We start from the raw sequence: 25012 nt of genomic DNA, 5'->3' as shown, positions 1-25012 counted from the left end.
TTTAAAGAAACCTTTAGGTCTCAAAAATGGTAATACTAATAATAATGATTGCTGGAAACTGAAAAAGAGTCTTTATGGTTTGAAGCAATCTGGATATGAGTGGAACCAATGTATAGTTAAAGAATTAACTAAAATAGGCTTTGTAGCTGGCATGGCTGATCCATGTTTGTTTAAAAGAGAAAGTAATGGTGTAATTTCATTATTGTTATTATTTACTGATGACATAGCATTAATCACCAAAACTGAACAAGAAGCTACTGAGATAATTTCACTATTGGAAAATAAATTTAAGATAAAACAATTAGGAGAAATCAAACAATATCTTGGTTTAAAGATAGATAGAACTAGGGGAGGATACAAAATCTCACAGGCAGATAAAATTAACCAATTACTAAAAAGTTTTAAAATGCAAGTTTGTAAACTGGCTAAAACACCAATGAGCCAGGAGTTTAGCCATACTGATGTACAAAGTACTGTTTTTGATAAGAACATTTATCAGTCCTTGATTGGTAGTTTATCTTATCTCAGTAATTGGTCAAGGCCAGATATTGCATAGTGTTAATCAATTAGCGAGATTTAATGCTGAACCCACTGAAAGGCACTGGCAAGCTGCTAAACGTGTGTTAAGATATCTGAAACAGACAATGCATTATGCATTGTATTTGGAGCCAAAAGATGAACTGAATTTAACTGCATATGCTGATGCAAGTTTTGCTACAGACATAAATACACGAAAATCTACATCGGGTACTGTAGTATTATTGGGAAAAGCATTGATTGGATGGAGATCTATTAGACAGAAACATCTAAGTTTGTCAACAATGGAGGCTGAATTCTCATGCTTGTCTTTATTATGTACAGATTTAGTTTTGTATAAACAATTATTGATTGATATGGGAATTGATGTAACAGATTCTATTGTTGTTTATGAAGATAATCAATCAGCAATACAGATGGCTTCAAATATTGCTGTTAAAACAAGAACGAAACACACAGATTTAAGATATTTAAATGTGAGACAATGTGTGCAAAGTAAGATGATTAAGCTAGAATACTGTATGTCAGAAAACAATATAGCAGATCATTTTACAAAGGCCCAAGGCTCTATAAAGCATAAGGCTAGCTGTGAAGATTATGGACTTAGAATGTAAGGTTGTATATATTGTCTTACCCAAAAGGGGAGAATGTTAGGAATATGAGTCACCTAACAGCTATCTGGGTTAGAAATATATAAACCAGGATAAACATTTTAAAACTGTATTTTTAAGAAAATGCAAAACTGTAATTAGGTGTGGCTTCTCAAACGGCCATAAGATGGAGCCAGAAACCTGGATTGTTTAGTCTGAGTCTCAGAAGAGAGTGTGAGTAAGTCTCTCTGTTTCCTTCTGTTGGAAAGTATTGCCGTTCCTCCATTTCTTCTAATTGACTGATATTACTGGATTTAATGTAAGTCTGTTACTGAACTGTTTTTGACACTGGACTTTGATATTTGGATTATCCCTGGATTGAAAACTGACTGATTTAACCTGTGAATGACTTTGGACTGCCTATTTTGGACTTTGCTTAACGTTTCTGGAAGTAAAACCTACATTTACTGTACAGTGTATCTGTGTGCTCTGTGTGTATTATTCAAACACTCTATACGTCTCCCTGTATGCACTCATTCTCCTAATGGGGAATTACCTCTTACTTTTTTTTTACCTCTATGAGTCATAGGAAGGATAATAATTATATTAGTAGGGTAGTATGTGTATGTTTATAATACACTTTTTTTACTTTAGGTATGTAGTACGTGACCAATTAACTTGGCATTTCTTTTCTTATAGTCAGAGCAACACCTCTTCTGCATGACCCACTTTAATGATTAATCTCACAGCATCTGTTTGCTTTGAATAAAAAGCATTTTTTATTTTGCATTAGAGATAATTTTGCAAATAATTCATCAGAATTATTGGTGTTTAAAAAAAAAACTTTTGTTTATGGGGCACTATTTAGAAGAAAACAATGTAAAGATTTTATACAAAATATACTAACTATTACATTTCAGAATTATATTACTGACTTAGGAAATAGTGTAACATCTCTTCTGTTTACAACCAGGCATGTCTCAATCAGATAATTCCACTAGATCAGTGGTTGCCAACCAGTGGGCCAGGGACCACTGCTGGTCTGCGAGAAAATTTTGGTGGTCCGCAGAGAAATGTCACCCCAAAAGCACCCCCCAAAGCACTTAATCCAGGCTGCGTGGGAACACAAGGCTGCACCGCCCATATGGCCCGTGGGAACACAAGGCTTGTGTTGCTTGAATTGTGAACAAAAGGTAGTGAGGGGAGGGGGAAAGGGCGGAGGGGGGGAACTTGCCCCACATGCCCAGCCTGGCCACCGGGCTGCTTCTTTCCACTTCTTTCTTCTTTGGCTTTTGGCTGTACACAAGGAAAGCAGCAAAAGTCTTTCTTTCTCTCCCCAAATGAGTCTTTGGGACCCTGGGCAACAAGTCTCACAAAGACTCATTTCTGGTGGAGTTTGGGGGAAGAGAAAGACTTCTGCTGCTTTCCTTGCATGAAGCCAAAAGTCTCTCTCTCTCTCCCCCTGAGAATGGAGCTGGAGACGGTATCCTGTGATCCCAAATAAAGAATGATTGATCGGTAGGAAAATGGGGTGTGGAATTTTCCTGCAGATTTTTTTGGGGGGATTTCCCCAGGGTCTCTGATCTGTGGGATTTAAATTTATGAGTTTGGTGGTCCCTGAGATCCAAAAGGTTGGCGATCCCTGATCTAGATAGTTCTTGCTTTACTGAACTGATAAGACAATGCAGTCTTTCTTTTCACACAAAGCTTACTCATAACAGGAATCATGCCAGCATAAGGCCTCATCAGCCTCTCGGGGTAAACCATATAGGAATCACAACCAGATGAGCTAATTCTACTTTATTGTAATGTTATTTTGATAGAATGTTGGAAGTTTGAAAGAGCAATCCCTCCCCACCATCCCCTTTACAGCCTGAGAAACTAGGGAAGGTCTCTTCTCAGCCTCTTGCCCCCACCCCCTATCCAGTTTCAGATTTTGCTGCCTTTTCATTTGACTACAGGTAGTCCTTGCCTTGCAACAGTTCGTTTAGTGATTGTTTGAAGTTACAACAGCACCGGAAAAAGTGACTTATGACTGTTTTTCACAACTTACAACTGATCATGTGATTAAAATTCAAATGCTTAGCAACTGACCCATATTTACAATGGTTGCAGTGTCCCAGGGTCATGTGAACTTTGCAACCTTCTGATGAGCAAAGTCAATGGGGAAGCCAGGTTCATTTACCTACTATGTTGCTAACTTAATAGTTGCAGTGATTCACTAAACCAGGGGTCCCCAACCACTGGTCCCCGGACCGGTACCGGTCCGTGGAACAGTTTCTACCGGGCCGCCGGTTTGCTGGGCACCGCCATCTTGTTTTGATGAAAAAGTGCTTCCGGTGAGCTTTTCCGGGTAGAAAGTGGCGTTTGGGTCCTGAAGGAATCCTCGCGCCTTAGTTTCATCGAGGGGGGGGGTGGCTTCGAACAAAACTAAGGCACGAGGATTCTTTCAGCACGCATGGCAAGGCGAGCCGAGTGACCGTCCTGAAGCCGTCGCAAAGCCCATCGACACAGGTACAAAGGAGGAGTTGAAGGTGGCGGGGAGAAGCGGGGGACGGCTGGCTGGCCGGTTGCTCGGCTTGCCTTGCCATGCGTGCTGATGCCGGTACCGGGCCGCGGATGATTTTGTGATGCCGGTACCGGGCCGCAGCACAAAAAAGGTTGGGGGCCACTGCACTAAACAATGGTGGCAAGAAAGGTTGTAAAGCGGGGGCAAAACTCACTTAACAAATATCTCATTTTGCAACAGAAATTTTGGGCTCAATTGTGGTTGTAAGTCAAGGACTTTCTGTATTCCCTTGGCAGTGTCTCTTTGTTGTTTTGTCTCTCTTTCAAAATCTTTCCCACGTACTATTACAGGATTTATCATTTTTCATTCATTGTTATGTTCAAATAGTGCAGGAAAGATTTATTATTGTTTGTAAATTCTATTTCACCTCATGTAACTATGGATGCGAAAATTCTGGTTTGACTCCCAAGGCATTTAACTGAACGCTCAATGGGGTTTTATAATGTTCTCATTAGCATAGTGTCTTAATGTCTGCCATTAGCACTTTAAGCAACATTAACATACTATATAAATGGAATGAAATTAGGACTACTAGTTAAGTGTCCTAATTCTATAATCACAAATGTTTATACATATGAACTTATACAGTATAATTATAGTCACAAATTGGATTTGTTCATAAAAAAGTAGAGGTCTTATTTCTATGTCACTTTTAGTATCTCTCTCTCTTGTATATGGATTTGTTCAGCATCAATGGGTGGGGTGAAAACTGTACTTCTCCAACACAGCCATTAATGTTCATTAACTATCAAAACTAAATAAAGGTTGGCAATTGGCATACGGTTAGTCACATAATTTAAGAAACAAGGGCAGGCAATGATATGTTCACAAGGGAAAAACCTCTCACTTCCTATGTAATTTTTTGTGAATTTGGAAATAGGGCAGGGGCAATCAGAAAGCTATATAAGCAGGAAGAATTAAATGGGAAGTACAATGAAGGAAACCCGGTGGATTATGTAAAAGTAGTCTTTTAAAATTAATTAACAATTCATTGTTTAAAACAGCACAGTATAATCACATCAGACTTGGCCAGACTTTTTATTTATCAATGTAGCATGCCCAAAGTCCAGCAACTGCTGTTATAGAAAAGTATTAGAGGTTATTGTTAGCCAAACAAGTAGCAATAAACAGCCCAACCAAACCACCAAGACCACTCCCACTAACACTGATAGGGGCATACCATTAGAATATAAGTTGAGAGCAAACCCCACTCTTTACTAGCACTGATGATGTTACCTAGTTTGGTAATGAAACGCCTGCAAGAAAATCACCAACCAAGGACCCAATTTCATCCTGAGCTGCTAATGTTCTCTACTATTGATAGAAAAGTGTATTTCATAAATAATATTGTGTTACTAGGTATTACTGCAGGGAAGGCTGTTCAGGTGAACCAAGGCTTATAATGACTCTGACAGTGAAGCTGTCATCAGTGCCATGCTTAACATTTTAGAACAAGCAAAGAGCATCCGAGCACTCTCAAATGCACATTCCTCAAGCCAAGATTCTCAGTGATCCAGGTCATGGTTGTCCCAAAGGTGCTTTTTCAAGAGGCAAGTGGACGTTCTGGATTTTCTTTGAAGATGTTTCGCTTCTCATCCAAGAAGCCTCTTCAGATGAGAAGTGAAATGTCTTCAAAGAAAAAACAGAAAGTCCAGTTGCCTCTTGAAAAAACACCTTTGGATTCCTCATCCCACGAACATATCCACGAACATATCCAACTTACCAAAACAAAAACAAAAACCCGATCAAGTGAGTCTCCGCATCTGGCTTTAAAAATCAACTTCTTTTGTTGAGTCTTTACAATTAAAAGACAGGCACACACGTGTCTAGCAGAGTACCGTAGGCTGAACACGCTTCCCTTCTTTCCCTTTCCAAACCACCGTGGAAATATTGCTCCCGCAGCCCCGTCTCGTCGGTCCAGCCTTCCTTCCACCAGTAGGTGTTGCCCTGATACCAGACTCAAGATTGTAGTTGACGAAACGACCGCATATCCGAAATCCGAATCTACAGAACCACCACGGTCAGATTCGTTTCCTTGTCAAATAGCTGATACACCCGCTCTTTACCGTCGAACGCCTCAATGAGGTGTTATAATAAAGACTCTCCGTTTGTTCTCCAGTCTTTTTGGGGCTCCGGCTAAAGACTTTAGACCCAGCCTTTCCCTCCCACTGCTCCCTTTGTTCTCAGCACAAGCTTCGCTGTCTGGGAAAAGAGACCGATAAGCACGAAAAGAAAGGCCGGGGCGTTTCAGAGACCCCAAAGTATTTCGGTCTGGACGTCATCGCAAAAGATAGACGACCCAATGTCACCCCACTGCTAACACCCATCCCAGGTCTGCGAGATTTCGCCTTTCACTATAGTTATCTGTAACTACCGTATTAAGGGCTGCTGCTCACCCCACCCCACCCCGTCCCGCCTTCCTCTTCCAGCGCCGGACGACAATACGAGATTGTCAATGGACAGCTGGACGAGGCAGGCGGAGATGCATCCGGCCCCGCTGCTGGCCGCGGTGTAAGGGTACCACGCAACTCCCGCGCCGGGTAGCCAGGTGCCCCGGAGCACGTGCTCCCCCGCCTACAATGCCCCGCCCTCCATGTTGGCAATTGTCTATGGCGGGACCGGGTTGGGCCGGCCGGGGCGGGGAGTCACATGAGCAGCTGCCTGAGCTTGTCCTACTCGGTTGGCGAAGAGCTTCGGCTGGGCCTGGCGGGGGCGAGGCTTCCCATGGCCACCAATTCCTCCCTACCCCCAACTGCTTGGCTAGCCACAGGTTTGAGGGAGCAGCGGCCGAGCGACCACCTGTGAGGAGCATGCGCGCAACGAAGGTAACCTCCTTCTGGTCCCTAGTTTAAGCCTCCGCGGTTCTGTCGCGGGGTTTTCTTACACCCCCCACCCCACCTTCAAACGTTGCTGCCCTGAGGAAGGACACGAATGGATGGGTCGTTCTGGGTTGTGAGAGGGGGTTGTGTTAGCCTCTAGCCAACCTTAAAGCGGGGCAGCCTCTCCTGGAATAATCCACCTCTTTGCCAATCAGAGTTAAACCGGCTTTAACCAAGAGTTGCTCTGAAGAGAAGACTCGATCAAGTGCCCTTCATAGGAAAATGGCCTTGAGGGGGGAAAAAACACACCCCTCATTTTCTGCATTCCTGTTAGAGAGACGATGGTCCAAGTGAGGCAAATGTTAGCCGTAAATTTCCTCTTATTCATTTGCTTGCAGAAGGAATGGGGTCACAAGTCCTGTAGTAGAAGAGCAAGTAGATTGACTTGTTGGGTGTCTTTCTTAAAGGGAAGATATTCTGCCTCAGATGAGGAAGCAACTGCTGTTTTTGTTTTAAAGTATTTTTCTTTGAAAAATACACTGTTGGTTGTTTTGCCAACCCAGGTAGTAGGCTTTTGTTTTGGGGATTTAAAAAATTCATGAGTACCTTTAATATATAAACGGTAACTTTTTTTTTTTTTTTTTTCAAAAGCTTGTTCTGACCATGAAATCACACGTTGGGTTCATGGCAAATATGAGTAAGCAAACTCATGGCTGAAAGGGAGTCTCAAAATGTCTTACCAAATACAGTCAGTCCTCAACTTATGATCATTTGTTTAAAAAGTGACTTTCAGTTGATCCTGCACTTTGACTGTCATGGTATCACCATAGTCACATGATCAAAAGTTGGGCTCTTCCCAACATGTATTTACAATAGTTGCAGTGTTCCCAGGATCACATGATCACCATTTGACAGCTTCCCGGAAAGCAAAGGCAATGGGGAAAAGCTGAATTTGCTTAATGACTGTGGCAAAAGACAAAAAATTGGGATGCAAGTCACTTTTAGAGATTGCATTGTTTAGCCATGGAAATTCCTGTATCAATTGTATTGCAAGTCAAGAACAACCTGTATTATCAAGATACAGCCCTGCAATTTAGTTGTACAGGTAGCACAACTTGTCAAATTAAAAAGAAAGATATGGGTCAAAGAAGGATTGTGGGGGGTGAATTTTGGTACTGTAAGTCTTTTGCCTTTACTGTGGTTTTATATTGTAATTCACATGAGGCCTTTTCAACATTATTGGAAGTAATTTTGAGCTGCATTTAGCACTAATGTGGGGAATTGAGCAGGAACGTCTTAAAATTTTATTTGCTAGGATTTTTAATTTAGAATCACACTGATTGGAATGGAGCCTCATTGTATTGTTACCAAATTTAATTTTGTTTTGATGAAAAATTACCAGTTGGCTGCTAATCATATGCATCCAAGTGATCAGAATTATATACACCTCATCTTTATTTGCTAGTTACTCAGAGCAGCTTAAAAAAATAGCTATTATACAAGATGTTAAATACAGTGATTTATTTCATTAATTTAGTTCTTGCAAACACTGGAAGCAATTTCATTTGTGAGGTCTTTGCTTATGGGGATGATTTACTAGTTGTTAGTGTACACCTACATAATTATTCCTAGTTAGCTGAATTGAATATTGCTTAAATGAACCTTCTTACAAATGTTAAAGTTGTATTTTTATTTCAAAAAATAAGAAAATATGATTTTAAGTAATCAGTGCTTTTGTTTAGTTTTCAATCTAGAACTGTCATTTTCTTTCTATCAAGTGCACAAAGTCAGAAATTCTTTGTTACAGCATTTCTTATTATAACTATACAACAAGCTCTTTGGCTTGAAAGCAAGAAGATGCTTCTGAGTCCATGGAGACATGAATGTAGTCCCTATTTATTCCTTATTAAACCAAATGTGTGCTTTTTTGGGATCGCACAACACCAGCAAAGGACATTCACCGAATCCTGAGAAAAGATGTAGCTGCTTTAAAGAGTGCAGATAGGTGTTACGTTCATGCAACTTCCAGGCTCCAAAGCACCTTTTTGTCTTCAAACCTAAAGTCCTTAACAACCCAGTTTCTTACATGGAACACAATATTTTGTCAGCGCTGAACGTATTAAATTGCTTATGGTTATGTCTTCTAGAGGCACCTTTTCCTATGAGAATATGATAGTGATCAGTAAATCATAATGCTTCATTCCTGGTATATCACAAGATTATTGAGTGAATTGTGTTCCTTACCATGCTATAAATTCTGTGCCATAGCTCAAAACCAAGAAAAAGGTGTAGTAAATAGTTCTATCTGTACCTTATACTTAATATTTCTTTTTTAAAGGAGGATATTCTGTGAAATCATAGGAAATGGATCTAGTCTATTTGAAATGCTTACTTCAACAACCTAATGGAAGAGTCTTTTTGAAGATTGTGGCAGCAGTTTTGTAAATTTTTGAGCTTCTACCTGCTATGGAACAAAGTGAGAATCAAGAAGCATCCTCATCAGAGATTCAAGATGATAGCAAAAGCAATACAAGACTTCTGCCTAGCCTGGCTGCTGCTGTCAAAGGGGAAATAAAGAAACATGCAGTTACAGATGACTATAAAATCTCTAAACGGGTTTTGGGCCTTGGTATTAATGGAAAAGTATTGGAATGTTTTCACAAAGTGACAGGACGAAAATGTGCTTTAAAGGTATGTAGAGATGATTCATCCTGATTTAGCTGTTAATTTTCCTTACTTGATGTATAGGCTAAAAGCAATTGTTGAGGCCTAGGTAATAAAGTATTTATATTAGAAAGTCTAAATTGCCTTTCCCAGCTTTGTGCTCTCCAGAAGTGTTAGAATTCACAACCAGCACAGCCATAATTCATAGCCAGGAGAGTCAAAGGTTACATTACTGGGGATGTGGATTGATAGCAAAACCAACAGAATATTCAGATTCCAGGATTCTTTCATATCAGCCTTATTTTTAAATTTAGAACTAAGCCCAAGGATATTTTTGTTTATACACATTAAAACAAATGCTGTTGCTTGCTTTTTTCTGTGATAATTAAAATGCCAGTAATTTCTTGTGGAGGAATGAATTTTGAAAATCTGTATATTAAATTAACCTATGTTAAGAAATAGAAAATGATTGAAACTGTTTTTAAAGAAACAAAATAAAAAATGTAATAGGTTTTTTGGTACCTATAACATTTGTTTGGAATAAGATTTTATTTGTAGTTATTAAATAATTTCTGGTATTTTTTGGTTAGAACATTTATATTGAGAGATTAACTATTGTACTGCATGGTGTTCTTGTACATGGAGAACTGACACTGAAGTCAAAATAGGACTATGATTAATAATTCAGCTAGAACCTTCATGACAGTTAAGGATAATGACATTAAAATCACAGAGTGTGTACATTACACCTTTATGGAACTTAATTATGAATAAAATGGGCCTTAGCTGTCAAGTATATGTAAACAGAAGTTACAATGAAATGTAGGTCTTCCGATTTGAGCTTCGGCGACAGACCGAAACCTTGTCTCTCCGAGGCTTCGATCCGTGCTTGCCGCTGGAGCGCCCCGAGCTGGCTGGTTTTGGGACTAAGCCACCCCGTAGAGGTGGTGAAGAGGGGGGAGACTGCCTGCAGGGTTGAGGAGAGCCGCATCTCTCCTCCCCAGCTGGCCATTACTCCCTTTCCCGAAGGCGGTTGTAGCGGTGGTCAGAAATGGCCACCACAAAGAAGAACTCGACCGCAAAAGAATGTGCAGGAGGAAGATAAGAAGAGAAAGTTTTGGTTGATTGGGTCAAACAGCAAAAGCAACAAATAAGGTACCCTGGAATTTAAACTTAACAACAGTGTTCCCAAAGAAGATTTTGAAGCTGCGAAGGAGAGAGAGAAGGGAAAGGATTAGGTTTTTTTTCTTCCCTTCCTTATACTGACAGCTAAGAGACTTAAGCAAGAAACTGAAAAAAAAAATCCACCTTGACATTAATAGGCATCTAAGCTGAAAATAAAAGTCAAAGGGATAAATAAAGATTTCTGGACATTTAAAAGTTTTTAAAAGCTGGAAAGGAGAAAAAAAAAGAATAGAAGGGCAGGATCTGGAAAAATGGAGGAGACTGCCTGGAATTAAGGAATGGAGCTGTAATTAAAAGGAACTTACAGTGAAATTTTAACAAGATTCCTCAAAGATACATTTTAATGGAAACTTGGTAACAAAATAATAGAACCCCAGGAAGAGAAAGTGGAAAAAAGAAGCAAGTAGAAACAGCCTTGGATTATTTTGATTACTTGGTGATTTTTGGTTTTTGCATCTAGATGACTAAAATTAACTGGGTGGTTGTTTAAAAGTTTTTAAAATGGTATCCCTCTTAGAAGAACTGAAAACGGAACTTAAAAATGGAAAGAAGACGCACAAGAAGGGAGAAGTTCTTCTGGCTTCGTATTTCAATTCTTAGAAATGGAGATCTGGAACTATGAGAAGCAACAAGAAATGCTTGCAGAACAAGAAGATTGGGACAAAGAAGAAGCCATCTTTAATGATCAAATAATTTTAAGTGGGGGGAGAAAAGGGGGGAAAGAGAGTGAAAGGTTTAAGATTAGAAAAAACAACCAAAAAGAAGAACAACAATTTGAAAGATAAGTATAATATTAGAAAGCAACAGAAGAGGGGATTACAGATGAGAGAGTTAGAAGTAGAGAGATGAGGGGGTAAAAAGGGGAGGGAGAAGAAGAGGGGGAAGAAGGCAAGGAAAAGAAGTTGTAAAAGACAGAAGCAAGAAATGGAGAAACAGGGAAAAGATATAAGGATTGTAACCATAAGTTTGTTTAGAGATAATGGGTGAAAATTTAATTGTAAAAGGGATTCTGCAAAGGTACATAAGATAGCTTTGTTATATTACAAATAGAAATAACTTTAGAAAATATGATGATGGATAAAATATTTATTGTAATGCAATGGGATGTTTGTTAATAAATAAATGAATTAAAATGATTGAGAGAATTAAAAGGGAACATTTTTAATTATAAGTAATGATTTATAAAAATATAAGTGAGAAATATGGGGGGGGGGGGGAAGAATTAACTATGGAAAGTTTATAAGTGTTCCCAAGGAAGTATGATATTCAATTGAAAAGAAATGTTAAAGATGTTAAGATTTTAATGCATATTAATGATAGAATTGAATTGGAATGGAATGTGTTTTATTTACATATATATATAATTTTTTCTTTTTAAGAATATAGTGTCTATTTTAAGAATGTACCAAGCAGAATTTGATTGGAAGTTATGTATTATATTGAATGCTATAATCTTAAAGCTATACATTGAAGCTTAAATAAGAGCTTGAATTGATAAAATGAAAGGATATAAAGGTGTCATACTCTAATTGGTAACTACAGGGAAAAATTTGTTTAATAAGAAAAGATAATGTGAAATTGTCACAGGACAGACAAAAGTATAAATATAATGATTTGAATTGAGATAATCAAAACAAAGTTGAGAAAATTAGAAGAGGGGAAAAACTATGTAGAAAATATAAAATGGTAATAAGATATGGAATAGAATATAAAAATGAGCATGAAATTGAGTTTTGTGTCTGTATGAAGAAGTGATAACCTGGGACCATGCTATTTTCAAAAAAGATGTTTTATTTGTATTTTGTTTTTGTGAAAACCCAAATAAAATTTTCAAAAAAAAAGTTACAATGAAATGTAAAGCAGGATGAATAGAGTGGGAATGCAGATTTACATGTTATCTTATAAGTTTCTCTATTTGAACTTTAAGGCTTTGGAGAAAATTGGATAAAGCAAGTCATGAAGAGATGTAACTTATTACACGTTGCCCTTTTATGACCCACTATGTATCTGGTAGACAAGCAAGTATCATTGTACCATGATTTCTTTCTCTTATTACTTAATCTTAATAATCTCCAGTATTTTGAGTTTATTTGCCTAATGATAGAACAATAAGGCAGGTACTATTGATATACTCCCTGTCACGCAAGCATTTTCCTGATTGAACTACCAGAGTTTATATTGATACCAGTTCACTGTAATCTGACTGTAGGTAGGATTTTAAAATTTACACTGTATCTTACGTTGGGAGGTTTAGGAGCCAGATTTCATCCATGTCAAGCATGAGTGTGTCAGTAAATATCTGACTATATTTGTGGCAGCCTATACTTATAGTTGCCATTTAGCATAAAGGGATCTTTAGGAAGGTTTAAAAGTACAGGTAGTCTAGCTTAACAATAGTAATTGGGACCGGATTTTCTGTTGCTAAGTGATGTACTCATAAAGTTCTATGTGACATGACCACATGGCTTAGCAGTATCAGTTCTTTCAGTTCCCAGTTACCATTGTTAATCAAGGAACTCATGTGATCTTATTACTTCCTGATAGCTTCCTCATTGAGTTTGCTTGTGGGAAGCCAGAAAGGAAGCTTGCAAATCAGGTTGCATGACCAAAATCTTGATTGATTAGTGATTGCCAGATTGCATTATATGATGGCTTAAACTTTGAGGACTGGTTGTAATTACTAATTTTTAATGTCATTGCAAGTTTGAACAGCTGCTGAACAAGTGGCTGTTAAATGAGGACCACTTAACTGATCAGATACTTAGATTCACAGTGATTGAAATGTCTGTAATGATAGGGAATTGTTACATTCACAAATGAATTGTGAATTCCTCAGTGCTCTGAGGAACATTAAAGCTGGCAATCTTATCTCAATCTTCCATCCTGATTGATCTGTGAAAAAATGGAAATGGTGATTCTGTTATATTGGTTGGGATCTTGAGCTGAGTTTTCTTAAATTTCCAATAAGTTTTGGGTTGTGACACATCTTAAATTGTGAAGTAACAAAAGAAGAACTCACCTTTGCAAAGTGAATGCAACTGAATATCAGTCAGAGCCATTTTAAGATCTTTACTATATAAGAGCACTAAATAAAATTCTATAATGTTATTGTTTTTATTTGGTAAAGGGAACTTTGTACTTTGAACTTTGAAATCTACTATTTTAGGTTTGCCAGATGCTTTATAAAAAAAGATTTTAATATCTGCTTTTATTTAGATTTTTTTTCTTACAGTGAAACTAATGATAGATGACTGAAGTATCATAATTTTGATGGATGAATTTAATTTATATTATTTGAAAGTAAATATAAGATGGAAGTGTGGAAAAAGACCAGCTACAGTACATGTTCATTTGGTTCATGTCCTTAGAAAAGCTGCTCATTGGAGACTATTTATAAGTTGTTACTAAAATATTCAGAAACGGAACAAGTCAAACAATAGTGGGAATTCCAGGGGAAGAAACATATTAAATTTATGGTGGATATTACATTCCGATGCTTTTTCCATTGGTGTAATTATTAATTATTGGTAATTACACCTATGTTGATCGCCAAACTAGATAATTGTGTTTTAAAAGATGCTGGAATTTCAATAATCAGACTGGTTCCTTTTTTAAAAAAGTGATACTGAATTAAATTTAGCTTATAAGGCAGTTACAGGCTATAATTCTGCACATGGACTTCTAAAGTTTGAAGTTGTTCTATTGATAACTGAATGGGATAGCACTCCTCCAAGTAGAATCGATGCATAGTCTGGGAGTTCAAATCCATTGTTTGTACCACTTGCACCTTGTTTCTGGATCAGACAGCTCTGTCCATGGTTACTCATACCTAGGTCACTTCAGATCTAGATTACTGCAAAATGACTATGTGGTGCTGTCTTTGAAATTTGAAAAAAAATTGAAAGTAGAAATAAATAAAAATTCTAAGTAAATATTTTTTTCTGATTGATGAGTCTTATATTGGCTACAGTTCCTAATTACTGAATATTGATTTGATTGTAATGTTTTTAAAATGTTAAATTCATATGAGTACCTTTATCTGAATTAGTAAAGTAATATTAATTTAAAACTTTTTTTATTCAATTTTATATAGTTTATAAATCTCTTTTCTATTTCCCCCATTTCTTATTTCTTTGGTACTCTAAAAATAAAATAAAAATTCCACTTTTATCTCTTTTTCCTCTAAAAGTTCCAAAGTGACAGTGATACCATAATCTGGTTTTTCTTAAATAAAACTGATTATTTCAGTTTGTTTCAACCTCAGCTGTCTGGATCTATGAACTACACCAAAAAATGGACAGGGGTTATAAGTCCTTGTGCAATGTGCTACGCCCCCCCCCCCATCGCAACACTGACTGTGCATAGAGTTGATAGAGGGGGCAAAATTACCAAAAATGTACTCCATGACACCTAAGGAAATGAAAGAGCTATGGAACTATATAGACACAAACCTAGCCAGAGGTTTCATCCAACCTGCAAAATCCAGAGTGGCTGCCCCCATACTATTTAAAGAAAAAAAAAGATGGGGGGTACGTTTGTGTGTTGACTTTAAATCTCTCAATGCCATGAGTATTCACAACACATACCCCCTACCGCTCATGAAAGACATGTTAGGACACTTAGCAAAAGGGAAACTGTTTACCAAATTAGATCTCTGTGAAGTGTATTACAGAATCTGCAGCAGAGAAGATGAATGGAAGACTGCTTTCAACACCCCCTTAGGCAGTTTTCAGTTCAAAGTAATGCCATTTGGACTACAAGGAGCCCCAGGGGTCTTCAGGGAGCTCATAAATGAAGTCTTACATCAATATCTGTGTAAAGGGGCCTAGTCTACTTGGATGACATTCTCATTTACAATGAAACTCTAGAAGAACACATCAAGTTAGTGAGAAAAGCATTTAAAAGACTGTTAGATGCAAAACTGTATGTGAAGCTATCTAAATGCGAATTCCATAAAGAGTCGTTGGCTTATCTTGGCTACTGCATTTCAAATCGGGATAGAAATGGATCCAGCTAAAGTGAAAGCTGTCCTGATTGGTAACCTCCAAAGAATTGCAAGCAGCTGCAAAGCTTTCTGGGATTTGCAAACTTCTACCGGCAATTTATTCCCTCATTTGCAGATATTGCACTACCAATAACAGAACTATTGAGATCCGGAATAATGTCTGGTTTCCAAGATATGAAATCCATTTAAAAAGAATAAAACAAAGTCCATCTTCCAAGACAACTTCTAATATTGTGGGGTAATTCCAGGTTGTGTCAGATCCGGAATTACCACAGACTTTGCCAATTTGATGCTTTCCTAAATAAAAGAAATTGTCTTGGAAGATGGACTTTGTTTTATTCTTTTTAAATGGATTTCATCTCTTGGAAACCAGACACCTTGATTTTTTTATTGCTGGATCTCTTAGCAGCATTTGATACAATAGAGAATGGTATCCTATCCTATTATTTAATTAATGTGACTAGAATTACAATAATTTTTCTGACATTTCTAGTCTTATTTGACCAAACATATTCAGATGATAGGTTGCAGCTTATTGTCTTAATCTTTTTGAGATGCTTCACAATTTATTATCTTCTGACAAGTATATAAAAAAAGATATTCAGAATGTCATGGTTCAGTTGTTGCATTAATATGTTAGCTATACATCCAGCTCTTTTTCAGCTAATGCTGCATTCACAGTGGAAATATATACAAAGCCTGAATGCAGTGACTTTTGCGATAAATAACTCCTTGGATAAATTAACAGAGTGTCAGTCCAGTCAAGATAGGATTCCTCTTGAACAGTAAACAACACAGGAGATGAAGCTTATTTCTGGATATACCGGTAGTAGTGCTTCTTCTGATAAGTTTAGGTAGACAGTTGGAAAGCATTCTTGTAAGTAGTACTACTTCAGAGGGGTATCTGGCAGGAGACTCAGTGGTACTATTGTTCAGCAATCTCATCTGTGAGTTTTGCAGGAGAATTTGTCCAGCATGACTCATTTTACTGAATAAATTTTGTTAGATTTATAACCCAGCTTTTTTCTAGGAGGTCATGGTAGCATCTCACTTTGTTTTGTCCATAAAGAACAACTTTGTCAATGATAAATTAGACAAGGATATGGAGTAACTGAACTATTAATACTCTTAAATATGAAACTGATTCTGTCCACTCTTAGTTGTCATCAGTTAATAACAAGGGGGAGTGCAATGGCTCGGTTAAAAATACTGAGCTTGTCAGCTGGAAAGCTGTCTGCCCAAGTTCAAGACCTGAGCACTATGTGATGGGGTGAGCTACCGTCACTTGCTGCAGCTCCTGCCATTCAAAAGCATGCAAATGCAAGATAGATACCATTTCAGTGGGAAGGTAAGGGCATTCCATGTGCCTCTGCATATAGTCATGCTGACCACATGACCACAGAAATGTCTTTGGACAGTGCTGGCTCCTTTGGCTAAGAAATGGAGATAAGCACAGCCCCCTAAATTTGGACAGGACTGTTCAGGGGAAACTTTTATCTTTGTCTTAATAAATTTTTTTCCTTTTTTATGATATGTTAAGTTTCAGCATCATACAATAAAATACAAACTAAAATAAAAGGGGAAAGGAATGACAAAACAATGAATGTGGGAAATATCTGTTTTTCCCAAGATAATTGCAACCACCTCCTCTGGTTTTATAGAAATGAATTGAAGACTGAATTACTAAATATTTTGGTCAATTTTGGTTATCTTGTTTGCGATGCTGTTGCTGAAAGGAGAGTAACCTTATACAGCATTCCGGATATAGACCATTGCAGCTTTATAGGCTAACCTTGAAGCATTGTAGAATGGAATCAACAACAGCACCAGGAGGTGATGTGTCTAATTGCATTCTGCAATATATTTGCAATACAGAAAAGCTATTGGTTTTAATCCACTTATGTTAATTTGTTCATAAATTTTATTGAACTTAATTTGATCCATTAATCACATGACAATATCTTATGCCATCTTTATTTCAGTAGATTTAGGTTGGGGCCATTGCTGTACAAACCACTATTATATAATAATACTTTTCAAATTAGAACATATATTATTTTATTAATTCATAGAAAAATCGTTAGTACATAAAACTTTAAGAATTTGCACAATGGATAATGTAAAAGGAAGACAATGGATTTCTAAGTTGTTATAAACATTACAAAATTGACTAGGCTTAACTTCCATTTCTAGATTTCAAATAAAGTTAAAATGTGAAAGATCAGAGGCAGGACTACAGTTATATAAAATGGAAGTGAACTTTACATATTATCTTATATATAATTATAAAAAAATAACAATTATAGCGACTACTAGTATTCTTACACCAGAAATTTTCACATTTGTGAAAAATTTCATTTTCATTTTTATCTTTGTCAGTAAATATCCGTTAATTGCATGAGTCAACCATAGATATAATTAATATACTTTCTCAGTTACATTTTCTGTTAGACAACTGTCTCTGTCCTGGAGCCTTGATGATTACACTTCAATGTTCAGAATTTCCAGTTATTTTGACCTCAACTATCTGAGTTATATATTATTCAGCTTTGATGCCTTACATTCTTTTCTTTAAAAGTAGACTCAGGAAAATCTCCTCTGATGGCCATTCTGTGTCATCAAAAAGTGAACATAAACAATAATGATTCCAATTATTGAAGAAACACTCAAGAAATCAAGAAGAGTAAAATTGTTGTAGTGAATGGGGGAAATTTCATCCCTAGAGGTTCAAACACAGAAACAATCAAGCAAAAACTGACTGGGTATTTAATCCTGGTTGTATATCAAGGCAATTGATGCTGAAGAAAATCAAATGCTAAGGAACCAACTAGGAATGACAGTTCCCCTTTCAGTTTGAGAGAGTTCTTTTTAAACAGAAAGGCATAATCTTTATTTTGTCTTTTGTCTCTGGTATGAAGAGTAGGAGCTTCTCTTCCCTGTAAACTAGCTGAAAGCCAGGTAAGAAAAGAAGCACCATTCCTTAAAAATTGTCCAACAGAGATGGGGTTTTTATACTACCCATTAGGATCAATGAAATTAGACTCAAGTTGGATGTTACTGTATTTTACAGCCAATGATCTGGGTTCTTGTGGCTTTGTTTTATTTATTTTTGTCTTGATCTCAATCTCTTTGTGTGATAAGTGAGTTCCTAGGCTAAAGAAGCAATTGAATAGTCTTCCCAGAAGCAAGTATTCATCTTGTCTCCTTTCTCTTTTGGTGCACTACAATTTTCTTCTAGTTTTTTTAACCTTGATATATATGTTTATAATAAAGACTTGATTTCTTCAGTGGTATTCATTCTGAAGAAAAGAATCCGCCTCTAGTGCATAGATTCACATTTAGGGAACTACTAAAGGAAGGAAAGCCACACTTGCCGCCTCCTGAATAAAGCAGTTACTTGAAGAAAAACAGTTACCGGTAATATAGTGGGAGCATTTATCGGAAAGTAGAAGCCTATATGTAGTATTGTTGTGGCTGGAGTGTTCAGATACATATCTAGTGCCTGGTGGAGTAAATTGAAATACCTTATATATTCTGTGATTCCTACTACATTTGCTTTAATTTATTTTGGGGCATTACATATATAGGATTTGGGGAGGAAATATTTATGCAGGTGGTCCTCTTAAGAACCATGCATTCAGTTTGAACTTGTGATAGCACCGAACTAGTGGTATTTATGACCAATTCTTAAAGTTGTGGCCATTGCAGCACTCCCATGGTCACATGATTGTAATCTTCTCAGGAACATAGTCATGTGATCATGATTTGCAATTTCCCCTGCCCGTGTCTTACAAGCAAAGTCAGTAGGAAAGCCAGCAAGCGATCAGAAGTTACAATTGCATGAGGTCCTCATTTAATTACCTTCCCAGTCCTTTCTTAATGATGGTAATTGGAGGACTACTGGAACAGCCATTGTTAAGTAGCAGGGCCATGTGATTTACTGCTTTATACTGCATTGCTTAGTGATGAATATTCTGGTCACAATTATTATTGTTAAGTGAGGGCTACTTGTAAAAATTTGTGACTATGTACATAACTGTGTTGAGATTCTGTTAAGTGTTCCTGTTATCTCGGGTGATATCTTTTTTGAGAAAGCTGAAGGATAACAGAGTTCCAGCCTCATCCAGTTTTCCCCTCCCAAGCTATTGTGTTCTTGACAGATGGTTTTTTTACCCAAAAAAATCTTTTGTCTACTATGTGAACAAAATTAGAGCAGTCTGGAACTGGACAGATGACTCAAATGAAAGTTATAGTTAAGTATGTGATTTTAAGAGTCTTCAAAAACTGTTCAGGAAGACTTACTCGCAGAGCCATATGTTACTCATTCAAACTGCATAGTAACTGGAAAGTCCCTATCATGTCCAATAATTCTTACTAATGGAATTACTCAACATTTTGGCTAATGACTTTTGTCTGAAAATGTGAACATGGTGTCTCCAAAGACAGTGTAGGAGCTTCAATGCTTGCTTTATTTCCCCAAAGTATTTAACTTGCTATGCCAAGCAGAATAAACTATTTAGCAATGCCCTTCTTAAAAATGGTGTTAACTTATTTCCCTGCAGCTGAAATGCCACATGCATTGCTGCCATAGTTTAGAAAATTAAAACTGGCCATTTGGTTTTAAACCAGATTATTTGGAAGGCAATGCTTCCAATGGAGAGAATGCTCAGATTAAAAAGGGAAAATAAAAATGTTAGCTGATGTGGATCAGGAATCATTCTTGGTTTTTTTAGTTTATTTTTGTTAATCGTACTATCATTGATTTTGTCTGTGAGAATGTAATTAGAGGTATGTAATATTTTTTATGCATAGAAATTCCCCATCTCTCCCCTCATCCATTTTTATAGCTGGAGAAATACAGGACAGTTGATATTTGTAGAATAGTTGCTACCGAATCAGTTGAATTTAATTTACTGAAAGTAGAATCTGTGCATCAAAGTGAGATTTTTGGTGTTCAGTTTATTCCTTTTTAGCCAACCCAAATAATGTGTTATATCAAATGGTTGCTTTGTCTTAGTACAAAGCATGTTTGTTCACTTAAGCTGAAGCACTAAATTTTCCTCTTACCAAAACTGTTTATCTTACGCCATTCTGTTCTAAAGGATCCCACAACTATCAGCAATTTTGTGAGAAGATTGGGGAAATTGGTGGCTAGGGAATTGGGGTGGAGATTAGGTGACCGAAATTCTTTTCCAGTAAAATAGAACCATGATAGATGTTCCATTAATATCAAATAATTTAACCTTTAAATATTGAAGTTAAAAATGTGGCACAAACAAAATAAGTAAATTGGATTAATCTCCAATCAAATGTTTTTCTCCTTTCTTTGAACCTTTTCAATGAATGCCCAATAATGCTTTAGCATTCTAAAGACATTTCGCAGAAATATGAGTTTTATTTACAAATTGTATGTTTTTCAGAAAAATATTTTTCTAGTACTGTACACTTGATAATTAAATAAACATGAAGAAATCATGTGCATATTCCAAATTATAATTTCTCTCAGCACTAACAATTTTTTAGATGATCGTAGTTTTCTTGAATGTATGAAGTCTGTTTTAATTTGTAAGATCAAAACTTGTTCCCTTTCAGAAAGCTAATTTATTGTGAGATAATTACTTATTGTAACATAAGATACTTTGATGTGACTAGTTTTATTCTGATGAGCATGTCTTCTCCTGTTGAGTTACCACTGAAATTAAGAGTGAATTTTCAGTTGCTTTACAGTACATACAAGTCTTGGAGAGCTAATCTCTGCTTATTTGGGTGTCTTTTTGTTCTCTTTTTGGATTGTTTATTGTTTCTTTAAAATAAACAAGAATATTATTTAGATGAGTGCAAATACACTGCAGCAACTTGGGACATCAGAAAAAGGAAACAGACATACGTACAACATCTTCCAACAAAACGGATATCTATGCAACTTCATCAAAAAAATGCCTGAGTACTCAACCCAATGTAGAACAACAAATCAAGCTATGGAAAAGGTAATGTTGCCATGCATTAAAAACATCTCAGAAACCACCAACCAACAATTAAAACCATATGGCATCAGCATACAAACCAAATAAAGCCCTTCAAAATATTTTAAGTAAACCAAAAGACTCAGCAGACCAGAAGAAAAAAGATTAGTCAACCTACAACATATAATGTAAAGACTGCAACAGCCACTATGGAGAAGAAACAGGTAGAAGACCAGCAGAGCACATCCATGAAAACCAACTAGCAGTCAAAAGACATGATGAAAACTCCATAATTTCACAACATGGACAGACTTAACCATAGTTTTAACTGGGAACCATCCTAGACCAAGTTTAAAAATGCTAGAGAATTCCTGGAATCCTAGCTCTCTGACAAATCGGCCATCAACAGACACATAGACATAAACAACATCTATGTACCATTCAAAAGAGAAAATCAACATGCCAAAAAGGGAATAAAATATATGAAATATGAAATATATAAAATAAACCATTCCCAACAACACTGACAGGCAAGCCACTAGAATGATAGCAAATCCCATTTCCTACTAGCATTGATGATGTTACCTAGGTTGGGTAATGAAATATTTACAAGAAAACAACCAAGCTCAAAGGGCATCAGAGGCCCCTTCATTTCAACCTTGAGCCACAAATATTCTCCTCTAGTTTAACTCAGTGGTCCCCAACCTTTTTTTTTTTTTTTTTAAACAAGTTTTATTAATTTTCAAAACACACAAGTCATCATTTTCCATTACATGTTTAAACCTTTTTCCATTATAAATTTAACAAGTCAGGTAAACTATAATTCTATTTTAAACCATTTCCATATAAACATACAAAAACCTCTTATCCAATTTCCCTTTATTTCTCTTCACTCTTATTCAATTTTATTATTATTATTTCATCTACTTCTTTCTGACTTAGTTACCATTATTCTCATTCTATATTTCTACAAGGTTTTATTAATTTCCCCCAAAAAAAACAACATAATCACACAACACACAAAACATATAAAAGATCTTTTGGAAAGTAACTTGGACCCAGGTATCTCTCTTTTCATGGACTTCAATTATATTCAGGCTCATCTTACATATCATTACTTATTTTATTTACCATTCTAAGTCTTCTATATTAACTTCTCCACATATTTCACTCTTCTTGATTCTATCTTAATTAATCATCTTAATTTGAGTCATTATATTTATATCTTTTGTCCATTCTCTATTATACCTTTGTCTCATTCCTTATAAAAAGAAAGAAATTTCTCCTGAAATCACTAATCAGAGTATGATGCCTTTCTCTATCTCCCCACTAAATTAATCAAATTAATCTTTAAACTACCCAATCCGATTTTGCTTGGTACATTCTAACTGAATAATACATCTAAAACAATTAAATACATAGTTAAGCAATAGATTTAAATATTAAAAACAAAATACTATAATGAAAGTTTTATAATAACATCAATACCATAATCTTAATAAACTCTTTAATTAAAGTTTAATATTCTAAATCTCCCCTCATATTATATTTTCAAACCAATCATTATTAACATTCCAACATTTTAATCTCTTATCAACTCTCAAGCCATTTAAATTTTCTATTTCTGATACAATACTACAATATCATCTTACGTACCTTGCAAAATCTCTTTGAAGAAATTATACTTATCCTTTATCCCTAAAAAAAATTTCTTTTTCTCATTTAATTTCAAAACTTTGTAACTTTTCTCCACCTTTTCCCTTTCTTTCTTTCCCCAACAAACCTTTCTAGCCCCCTTCTAGCCCCCTTCTTCTAGCCTCTGCCTTACTGGCTTCCCTTCTCTGTCGCATTCCTCTTCCCTTTTGTTTACCATCCTTATATTGATTTTGCACCTTGTTTTTCCATTTCTTAAATGTTTTTTAAATCTTAAGTCCTTTATTTCTCTTCTTTTCCTCTTCCTTCCCTCTTGGTCGAGTTCTGAGATTTATTAAAGATGGCTTCCTTTCTTTGTTCTTCTTCTGCTGTCTTCATCTGTTGCAATGTTTGTTGATAATTAATAAGCGCCATTTCTAAAAAAAGGAAGGCTTCTTTCAAACCAGCTTTACCATTTTGTTTTGCTTGCTCATAGTCTTTTCTCAGTTCCTTGATAGAAGAAGCCATTATAAATCTTTTCTTTTCTTTTCTCTTACAACCGCCAGAATATTCCAAAGGAAAAATAAGACAATCCCAAAGTTCTCAGTCAGTCCAAACCAAGACAGAGTTCCCACTCTCTCCTCCTGGGGTAGTATCAATTAAAGAAAAGGAAAGTCCAAATCTGTTTCTTAAAGTCTTATTACAATATATTTTAGTCTTTCAATCCTTAAGGCATCTCCTCCAACAAGGTCTTAGCATACAAATATTTTTTTAAAGTCCTCTCTTTTCCCACTCACCGCTTAGAGCCAGTTTTCACCTAAAAAAAATAGGTTTCTTAATGTTCACTTTTTATTCCGTAAAAAGAGGGTAAGCTATCCTTTCAGCACCATTAAACTGCCGCTTTTTTCCTCTTCTCGAAGGTATCATTCAGAAAGTCATACTTTTCAGGAATTTTGTTAAATATGTCTTAGAGTCCTAGGAACCAAGAAAGACTTTCTCCTCTCAAGCACTTTCTCCACTTCCTCCTGCGCATTCTTACCCGGCTGCCAGCTTCTTTGTGGCGGCCATTACGGACCGCCGCTGCACCGTCCTGGGAAAAGGGGGTTCTGCCGGCCGGGGGTCTGCAACACCCCCAAACCCTTCTCCGGATCCCCTACCTTCAGCTGCCCCTGCAGGGCAGCCTAGCTCCGTACCCGTCTGGGTCGGAACCCCAAAAACGGCTAGCGCGGCAGGGATCGCGCAGCCGCAAATCCCTGCCGCTCGCGAAGCCGACAAACCGGAAACTCTGTCCCCAACCTTTTTTGTACCAGGGACCAGTTTCACGCAGAAACACTTTTTCAAGGACCGGGTAGGGGCGTGAAGGTTCCAATAACAGTAAATAAATAAGTGATGAACCCGTAACTTACCCTTTCCAAAAAAACTCTCCAGTGAACTCTGTTTCTGGCTCATTTTGCGAGGGCTAGCTTGCATTGCTGATGCAGGATAAATACGCGCCAAAGAGTCAAGCGCGGAAGTTAGGCGAGGGCAGAAGTGGTTGTCTTTCAAAATAAGACACCCGGAAGCAAAAACATATTTTTATATATATTTTAATCACGATTATTCATTCTTTGCGGCCTGGTACAAAATGATCCACGGACCGGTACCGGTCCGGGGCCCGGTGGTTGGGGACCCCTGGTTTAACTAGTGAAAAGATTATAATGTATTTAGAAGCTCTGACTGGAAATATGTACTATTCAATCTGTTGAATATTATATCTTATGGTACAGTTCATATATCATTGTTCAATGATATATTGGGAAATACTGTACATGTTTACCTTGATGTGTGAAATAAACTTCAAAAATAAAATCCTCTGCTAAATAAAGTAATTATGCCCATATACTGTAGACACTTAATCATATATAAAGCAGCTTTTAAGTGTCTCTGTTATCATGATAGGTAAAAAGTGTACAGTACATAGTATATTTCAAAGTGCATTAAAATGAACATTTTTATATCTTCTGTTCTACCTTATAGTTTTACTGCTAATGGAGTAAATTCTGTTATTT

General features: G+C 36.6%; 1 protein-coding gene across 4 annotated transcripts in view; it reads left to right on the top strand.

The window, feature by feature from the left end:
- Positions 1-6359: 6359 nt before the first annotated feature.
- Positions 6360-25012, top strand: part of MAPKAPK3 (MAPK activated protein kinase 3) — a 69725-nt gene continuing 51072 nt past the window's right edge. For all 4 annotated transcript variants that reach the window (XM_026673266.2, XM_087954954.1, XM_087954956.1 and 1 more), the window contains exons 1-2: positions 6360-6521; positions 8854-9206. In XM_026673266.2, coding sequence (XP_026529051.1) covers positions 8982-9206 — 225 coding nt within the window. In that variant the 5' untranslated portion in view covers positions 6360-6521; positions 8854-8981. The remainder of the gene's footprint in view (positions 6522-8853; positions 9207-25012) is intronic.

Source organism: Notechis scutatus, chromosome 2 (genome assembly GCF_049901735.1).
Source record: "Notechis scutatus isolate UNSWTSFEM ecotype Mainland chromosome 2, rNotScu1.2, whole genome shotgun sequence".
Classification (NCBI taxonomy): Eukaryota; Metazoa; Chordata; class Lepidosauria; order Squamata; family Elapidae; genus Notechis; species Notechis scutatus.
This window is presented reverse-complemented; position numbering and strand designations above follow the sequence as displayed.